Genomic DNA, 9590 nt, shown 5'->3' with positions numbered 1-9590 from the left:
TAGTTCTAGTGCCTTTTCTTCCACTGGGAAGTCATCTGGTGTTTTATTTTGGATGCCTGCTGGAACCATCCTGTCCTGTTTTTGTAAATGTTTTGATATTGTCTGCTGTCTTCGGGTGTTCAGTAGTTATTTTTCTCATTTATTGATTGTAGATTTGTTTGTTTCATCCCTTTTTTTTTTAAATTTGGCTATGTCTGAGCAGGCAGGCTGTGTGTTCTTTGTTGTTTCCTCGTCTGTGGGCACAATACTTTTCACCTCCTTCTCCAATTGGCAGGGTCAGTCACTCAGACATGGTACGGCAGGGCAGGTCTTTAGCTGAAGAGGAGTTACTAGGACGGGTTGTTTGTGGCACTTACTACAGCCACCAGGGCGGGTCGGTAATCAGTGCAGGGCAAGTTCCAGTAGGCCGTGCCTGTGCTGCTTGGTGGTGTGATGTTAAGCGCACGGTGCAAGTAGGCAGGATTTAGCGGGGACATTGTTATGTGTGGAGCTAAGATGGATATGGGAGAGAGGAGAGAGGAACAGGAGCCAAAAACATACACACAAACAAGAATGCTAGGGGAGAGGGGAGCTTGCCGTTGGAGTGGAGAGATGAGAGACTATGAAATGGAGAAATACAAAAACGGGAAGAAGAAGGAAAAAAGAAAGGGAAAGAAAAGAATGAGTAAATAAAAATTGGAAAGGGAAAAGAACAGCAAAGTTCCCAGGGATCCCACCAGTGCGGCTATGATGTCTAGGGAGGTTGTTCTCAGGTGTTGCAGTACAGCCTGGCTGGAAGGCGTAGAGATATACAACGCCAGGTATTCAGGGAACAGAAAGAGAAGGAAGATATAGAGAGACGAGAAACTGAGTAATGAAGAAAGACAAAAAGGGAAAAAGAGGGAAAAGAAAACAAAACAAATTTAAAAAAAAAAATAGAAGAAAAGCCCCCCAGAAAACAGGAAAAAAAAAAAAACAACAAAAAAAGAAACGTGCTCAGGGATCCCTATGCATGTCTGTGCAAGCCGAGGGGGTACGTTCCAAGCCATGCAGCACCGCCTGGCCAGAACGGGCTCCCAGCTCAAGAAAAGGAAAAGAAAACAAACAATTCAAAACAAACAAATGAACAAAAGCCCTGGGATCCTACCAGCGCGGCAGCCCAGACCAGGAAGCAGCTTCACACTCAGCTGGAGCTTCGCAGCCCCTCAGGAAGAAGCAAAGATGGCGCATGGAGCCAGGTGTTTGAGCGAAAGCGGGGGAGTTGGTGAGAGGTAAGGAAGAAATCGAAAGAAGCGGAAAAAAAGCCACACCAGCAGCCAACAAATGGCACTCAGAGAGCCAGCTAGTGCGGGCTGGTGGAATCCAAGCAACCAGTGCTTCCCAGACAAGAGACCATGTCTGCGGGAAGCAGAGGAGGCCGAGTGTGGGTGAAGAAGGGTAGGGAGTGGGAAAGCGTATATAACAAATTACTGGAGCTCCGCAGCCCCTCAGGAAGAAGCAAAGATGGTGCACAGAGCCAGGTATTTGAGCGAAAGGAGTGGGAGGTGGTGAGAGGTAAGGAAGAAATCAAAAGAACTGGAAAAAAGCAACACCAGCAGCCAACAAATGGCAGTCAGAGAGCTGTTCCGTTTGGGTTTGTGGAATCCAAGCAGCCAGTGCTTCCCAGAGAAGAGATTGTGGCCACAGGAAGCATAGGAGGCCGAGTGGGGGTGAAGAAGGGTGGGGGGGGGTGGGAAAGCGTATATTGCAAATTACCAGTTGTTTTGTCTCCTGCTGGAAGCTCCTTCAAGTTGCTTTCTCATACCCCGTTTGCTGGTCTCCGATAGGAGTCCAAGATGGTGGATCCTCACTGTGTTAGCTGATAGGGCACCTCTGCATGAGTCTCTCCTTGCTCTCTCTTGTCTGTCAGTTTTCTCACTCCATTTGGTGCTTGGCTGAGTTCTTTAACTCTTCATTTGATGATTTAGGGTTTCAGGATTGTTTTCTCTGTTCGGCTTAGTTTTTCAGATCGTTGCTGTGGAGGGACGGTGTGGTACTTCTGCCTAGAGCGCCATTTTGCTGCAAGTCCTTATGTCGGGTTTGGTGAGCATCTTCGATAGGTATCTTCTCATCTTTCATAATATCAGGGAGGTTTTTTGCCAGCAAATCTTCAACAATTCTCTATGTATTTCCTGTTATCCCCGCCTGTTCTGGTACTCCAGTTACTCATAGGTTATTCATCTTGATAGAGTCCAACATATTTCTTAGGGTTTTTTCATTTTTTAAACCCTTTTATCTGATTTTTCCTCAAATAAGTTGGTGTCAAGTGCTGTATCTTCCATCTCACTAATTCTGCCTTCCATTGCCTCACTTCTGCTCCTATGACTTCTTACTGAGTTGTCTAATTCTGACATTTTATTGTTAATCTTCAGGATTTCTGATTGCTGTCTCTCAATTCTTGCAGCCTGTTAAATTTGTCGTTATGCTCTTCTCTAATCTTCTTAAGTTCCTGTATTGCTTGGTCTGCCTTTTGCATAATCTCCCTCCTAATCTCTTGAAATATTCTGTGAATTAGTCTTTTGTATTCTACCTCTGGGAATTCCAGGAAATCCTCTTCCTCTGGAAAATTTCTTGAATCTTTATTTTGAGAGCTTGCTGAAGCCATCATGGTCTGCCTCTTTATGTGATTTGATATTGATTGTTGTCTCTGAGCCATCAGTAGGTTATAATTTATTTATTTTATGTTTTCTTACGGTGTCCTAGCTTCTTGTTTTGTTTTGTTTTGATATGCCCAGATAGGCTGCTCGTGTGAGCTAGCCCGATCACCGGCGCCCCTGAAGCTCCAACATACTGCCACCATGTGGCCAGAGCTGCCACTAAGTATGTGAGCCCCAGAGGCTGCCCACTCCTCCTGTATGGATTCAGCTCGGGTGTCCAGGTAGTCAGCCACCAAGTGTGTGATGCAGGTTCTCACCTACAGTCCTAGACAGGCGTGGGTGATTGATGTAGGCACAGCTGTCTGCCTGCAGCAGGGGACACACACTGAGCAAGGCAGGGGGCCTACGGCCACCCCTGAGTGTCTGGGAGGAAAGCGTGTCCCTCTTCCCTAGAGCGCGTAGGTGGGTGGGTTTTGCAGCTGGACTATGAGCACCCAGTGCTGTTGTCTGTAAGGTCTGGAGGGCACCACTTATTCTTGGGCCCTTGTCACAGATGGCTAGGTGGCATGGGTGGAGCCATCAGTCCTCAGGCCCCTGCTGTGGGTAGGTGAAGACCCAGCTTAATGGGCAGAGCAGCGGCAAATATCACAAACCTGCCAGTTCATTGCTGAAACAGTTGAAGTTAGACTTAAGGTATATACCCTGTTGTACCGTGGTAATGAGGGTCTGTGCTGTTGAAATGGGCCCACACAAGTCTCTGTAGGGGGAAAGACACTCAAAGTCCATGGACCCCTTATGCCTGTGCCTAGGCAAAGGAGGTGTGCATACCCTGACTTCCTGGCTTAGGGGAGGTGGTAGATTATTTTTTCCCCGTTTGTTAATTTGTTCACTCTCCAAGGCCAGGAGAATGGCTCAGGGCATGTGATGGGTCCTACTTCTGGCCCAGGGGACTTGGCAATTGCTGAAGCCATTCCAGACCCAGTGCAGAGCAGGAAATGGGCTGAGTAAATGGGAGAGAGGTTTTTCCCAAAGGGGGGTGTTTTTACTCTATACAGTAGGCCAGACACAAGTACTTAATCTTTTGCCGATCGAGCACTGCTTCTTACTGGTTCCTGATGGCTGAGTAGACTGTCTGCAGCTGGGTCTCTCCCGATGTTGAAAACATCTCCTGAGTGCCGCTGCTTGCCTCATCATACACTACAAGCTGATCCGGCCTGAAGCGCTCCGGCTCCCGCCAGGCCAGGTCTGGCAACTCCTCGCTTCCGATCTGTCTCTCCCTCTCCCTGCCACTCAGTCCAGTTCCTCAACTTTGCCTTTGATGTTCAGGGCTCCTCGATTGTCATAGAATCAGTTCACTTGTTTTTTAAGCTCTTTGTTGTAAGAGGGACCACCGAAAGTGTCTGACTACTCCGCCATCTTGGCTTCCCCTCCTCAAAAACAGTTTTTTAATCATTACAAGATATTCTATCATTTAGATGCACTATAAATTAAACGTTTCTTTATTGTTGAGAATTTCATTTGTTTCCAATTTTATGTTATAATCTGCTTGTCTTTTAACAGGGGTCTTTTAACACATTTGTAATTATTTAATAACAAATTTATGATTCCTTGCCAGATACCATGCCAGATACCTGTTTCTGTTCTGGACAGTTACTTTTTCGTTATTGAAGATTTTAATCCATTTTTAATCAGTTTCGAGAATGAAACAGTTTCTAATTTAGTCATGAAGAATTTAGAGTGGTTTTACATTTTCTTCAACCTCTCTTTCCAAATTTCTAGTTTCTTGTGACTATAATTTGGGATTTTTGACCGAGATTAATATAAAATTTTTAGTTTTTCATAATATTCATTATTTAAAACTTTTTGGCATTTAGGTTGACTTGTAACATATTAACAAGTGACTTTATTTAACTGGTTCTGTTGCTTAACCAACAAGCCTTTAATATTTCTGTATCCCAATACTTAAAATTTTATTTTTGACACGGTTGGGGAAAAGTCTTGGGTAACTTTTTAAGTAAGGATTTGTGGTTAATGTTATGCCATTGCTTATTCAAAAATGCCTTACGCTTGCAAATTAAGTGAACCCTTGTGGCACAGTCGTTAAAGCACTAGGCTGTTAACCGAAAAGTCGATGGTTCAAATCCACCAGCTGCTCCATGAAAGGAAGATGTGGCAGTTTGCTTCCGTAAAGATTTGCAGCCTTGGAAACCCTATGGGACAGTTCTGCTTTGTACTATAGGGTCTCTATGAGTCAGAATCAATTCGATGGTAGTGGGTTTTTGGTTCTTGCATATTAATGACAACTTGACATAAAACTTTTTAAGTCATAACCTTTTCCCTCATTTTTCTTTCTGGCTAAATACGATTTTCCTATGTAACTTTTTATTTCTATTTTCTTAAAATTTAAACCTTCTACAAAGATAAGTCTAGGATAGGATTCCGTTTTCATTTAATTTTGCCTGATACTCAGTGAGCTCTTAATCTGCAATCTCAGTTCCTTCTTCAGCTCAAGAGAGCTATATTTTATCATTTCTTCGGGTTTTAATTGCCCTAATTTTTTTTCCCTAGAAATCTTTTTCTGAGTTGATTGAGTTTCTTAGATTTGCATCCCATGTCTCGTGACTTTTGAAAATAATTAAGCTGTATTGTTTTTGTCACAGTAAAAAGAATACTTAGGAAAGGACTACCAATTAAATTCTCTTACATTTAGTATAGAAAAGATAAAATAAGAAACACACTTCTTGCATTATTGTATTAAAAATTTTGACAAACTACTTTCAAAGACTTAAAGATTTTCCCTTAAATATTTTAATTATTAGCAAACCTCTTTCTTAGTATAAAGGAAAAAATTTCACTCTAATCTTAGTCGAGCAAATCTCAATTAATGGACTAAGAATTAATGAAGTATTATTTTGGAATTTTTATATATTCCTGTACCTACATTTAATTTAATGCATATTTTTACTACCTATGTCAGTTCTCTCAGTAAAATGGAAGACTTCCTCCCTCCTGGAAAAGCAGTATTTTATACATGGGCTGATCCAGCTGGCTCTAGAAAACTGAAGTGGAAATGTGGAAAAAGCCATGGTGAAGTAACACAAAAGGATGTAAGTATCGAGTTAATGGTTATGATGTTCTGAACAGCTTTGTTTTTTTTTTTTTTAAGGTATGGTTTTTTAGCCTTGCTTTTTTTTTAGGACTGTCTTGCGTGTTACACTTCTGAAAAATTGTCTAAGATATTAAAAGCAGTATTCAAGCTTTAATACTACCAAAAATGTGAAAAACCAGATATAGTCTTTTTTTAGTCTACCTCGTTATCTGCTTCTATTTTGTTATGAAGGGTAAAGCTTTGCTTGGAGAAGTGCTTTAGAATTTACCTCATAAACAGATGTATTCTCTGCATTGACAGCTGTCTTAGGTAGATTTAGCTTATGTAAGGAACTTTTAGGAGCCCTGGTGGTGCAGTGGTTAAAGTGCTCAGATGCCAACCAAAAGGTCTGTGATTTAGAACCCATCAGCCACTCTGTGAGAGATAGACCTAGGGATCTCCTCCTGTAAAGATTACAACCTTGGAATCTCTATGGGGCAGTTCTACTCTATCCTAAAATGTCGCTATGAGTCACAATCGATTCCAGAGCTATGGGTTTTTTTTTTTTTAATTTGTTTGTTTGTTTTTTAAGGAACCTTTGCTAAATCACTGGGTTCACTGTAGAGAATTTATTTCTGTATTGTAGTCTATTCTCTGATTTATTTTTTATGATGATAAAGTTATGTGTAAACATTTTCCAGTAATATTTTTAATAACTTTCAGAAATTGTTTTGTTAAAGTTTTACTTGTCCTTGAAAATTTACCTTAACTTAGTCAGAACAGCCTGGTACTGGTACAACAACAGATACATAGACCAATGGAACAGAATTGAGAATCCAGACTTAAATTTATCCACCTGTGAGCAGCTGATACTTGATGAAGGCCCAAAGTCCATTTACTGGGGAAAAGACAGTCTCTTTAACAAATGGTACTGGCATAACCAGATATCCATCTGCAAAAAAATGAAACAAGACCTCACACCATGCACAAAAACTAACTCAAAATGGATCAAAGACCTAAATATAAAATCTAAAATGATAAAGATCATGGAAGAAAAAATAGAGACAACGCTAGGAGCCCTAATACATGGCATAAACAGAATACAAGCCATAAGTAACGGTGCACAAATACCAGAAGAGAAGCTAGATAACTGGGAGCTCCTAAAAATCAAAAACTTATGCTCATCAAAAGACTTCACCAAAAAAGTAAAAAGACAACCTACAGACTGGGAAAAAATTTTTGCCTGTGACAAATCCTATCAGGGTCTGATCTCTAAAATCTACAAGATACTGCAAAACCTCAACAACAAAAAGAGAAATAACCCAATTAAAAAATGGGCAAAGGATATGAAGAGGAACTTCACCAAAGAAGACGTTCAAGCAGCTACCAGACACATGAGGAAATGCTCACGGTCATTAGCCATTAGAGAAACGAAAATCAAAATTACAATGAGATACCATCTCACCCCAAGGAGGCTAGCATTAATCCAAAAAAACACAAAATAATAAATGTTGGAGAGGTTGTGGAGGGACTGGAACACTTATACACTGTTGGTGGGAATGTGAAATGGTACAACAACTTTGGAAATCAATTTGGCACTTCCATAAAAAGCTAGAAATACCATACGATCCAGCAATCCCACTCCTTGGAATATATCCTAGAGAAATAAGAGCCGTCACACAAATAGATATATGCACACCCATGTTCATTGCAGCACTATACACGATAGCAAAAAGATGGAAACAACCTAGGTGTCTGTCAGTGGACGAATGGATAAACAAATTATGGTATATTCACACAATAGAATACTACACAGTGATAAAGAACAACGATAAATCCGTGAAACATCTCACAACATGAATGAATCTGGAAGGCATTATGCTGAGTGAAATTAGTCAGTCACAAAAGGACAAATAATGTATTTGTGTTGTAAGAACTCAAGAAAAGGTTTAAACACAGAAGAAAACATTCTTTGATGGTTACAAGGGTGGGAAGGGAGGGAGAGGGGTATTCACTAACTAGGTAGTAGACAAGAATTATCTTAGGTGAAGGGAAGGACAACGCACACTACAGGGGAAGTCAGCACAACTGGACTAAACCAAAAGCTAAGAAGTTTCCTGAACACAGCCAAACACTTTGAGGGACAGAGTAGCAGGGGTGGGGGTCTGAGGACCATGGTTTCAGGGGACATCTGGGTCAATTGGTATAACAAAGTTTATTAAGAAAGTGTTCTGTATTCCTCTTTGGTGAGTGGTGTCTGGCGTCTTAAAAGCTAGTGAGTGGCCATCTAAGATGCATCAGTTGGTCTTAACCCACCTGGAGCAAAGGAGAATGAAGAACGCCAAAGACAAAAGGAAGATATTAGCCCAGGAGACAGAAAGGGCCCATAAACCAGAGACTCCATCAGCCTGAGACCAGAACTAGATTTTGCCTGGCTACCACCAATGACTGCCCTGACAGGGAACACAACAGAGAGTCTCTGACGGAGCAGGAGAAAAGTAGGGTGCAGACCTCAAATTCTAGTAAAAAGACCAGTCTTAATGGTCTAACTGAGGCTGGAGGAACCCCGGAAGACATGGCTGCTGGACTCTCTGTTAGCCCAAAACTAGAACCATTTGCGAGGCCACCTCTTCAGACAAAGGTTAGACTGGACTATGGGACAGAAAATGATACTCGTAAAGAGTGTGCTTCTTAGCTCAAGTAGATACATGAGACTAAATGGGTGGCTTCTGTCCAGAGGTGAGACGAGAAGGCAGAGAGGGTCAGGAGCTGGTTGAATGGACATGGGAAATCCAGTGTGGAATGGAGGAGTGTGCTGTCACAGTATAGGGAGAGCAACTAGGATCACATAACAATGTGTGTATAAATTTTTGTATGAGAAACTAACTTGAATTTAAACTTTCACTTAAACCACAAGAAAAAAAAGTTTACCTTAACTTGACTCCTATTCCATTGTTACTTTCTTACCTCTAGTTGTTGTTGTTGCTACTTTTTAAACCTTTTTCTGTCTCTCAGTAAGCCAGTGGTTCTCTCAAAGTGTTGTCTTTGGAAGAGGGACCTAGCTCTAGTTTGCCAAAAGTTTTTATCATGGCTCAATATTGAATTTTTTAAAGTGTTTTTTTCTCACATAGGTACAATTTTATTTGCATGCCATTCTTTTTTGTACTTCAAACATGTATCTTGGATCACTTATTTTCTTTTGTCACTGGTTAATTCCTTCTGAATCTTGGCTGAAAGCAGAGAATACCAGAAGTATGTTTACCTGTGTTTTATTGATTACCCAAAGGCATTAGACTGTGTGGATCCATAACAAATTATAGACAACATTGTGAAGGATTCGAATTCCAGAATAATTAATTATGCTCATGTGGAACCTGTACATAGACCAAGAGGCAGTCGTTCGAACAGAACAAGAGGATATTGCGTGGTTTAAAATCAGGAAATGTGTGCATCAGGGTTGTACCCTTTCACCATACCTACTCAGTCTGTACGCTGAAGAAATAGCCTGAGAAGCTGGATAATATGAAGAAGACCACAGCAGCAAGACTGGAGGAAGACTCATTAACAACTGCGATAGGCAAATTACACAACCTTGCTTGCTGAAAGTGAAGAGGACTTGAAGCACTTACAGATGACCAATAAGCAACATCATGATAAATGAAGAAGCTATTGTAAATATTGAAGTTGTCAAGGATTTCATTTTACTTGGATCCACAATCAATGGCTGTGGAAGCAACCATCAAGAAATCAAAAAACTTACTGCATTGGGCAGATCTGCTGCAAAAGACCTCTTTAAAGTGTTAAAAAGCAAAGATGCCACTTTGAGGACTAAGATGTGCCTGAACCAAGCCATGGTATTTTCAGTCACCTCATATGCATGCAAAAGC

The 9590-nt window shown here is 41.1% G+C and overlaps 1 protein-coding gene across 5 annotated transcripts in view; it reads left to right on the top strand.

The window, feature by feature from the left end:
- Positions 1 to 9590, top strand: part of VPS13A (vacuolar protein sorting 13 homolog A) — a 287428-nt gene that overhangs the window by 222442 nt on the left and 55396 nt on the right. For all 5 annotated transcript variants that reach the window (XR_002825150.1, XM_004383283.2, XM_023737737.1 and 2 more), the window contains one exon: positions 5593 to 5722. Coding sequence is in view for 4 of the 5 variants with exons in the window: in XM_004383283.2 (XP_004383340.1) it covers positions 5593 to 5722 (130 nt within the window). In the remaining variant the exon portion in view is untranslated. The remainder of the gene's footprint in view (positions 1 to 5592; positions 5723 to 9590) is intronic.

The sequence above is a fragment of the Trichechus manatus genome, unplaced genomic scaffold, assembly GCF_000243295.1.
Source record: "Trichechus manatus latirostris isolate Lorelei unplaced genomic scaffold, TriManLat1.0 scaffold00107, whole genome shotgun sequence".
NCBI classification, from domain to species: Eukaryota; Metazoa; Chordata; class Mammalia; order Sirenia; family Trichechidae; genus Trichechus; species Trichechus manatus.
This window is presented reverse-complemented; position numbering and strand designations above follow the sequence as displayed.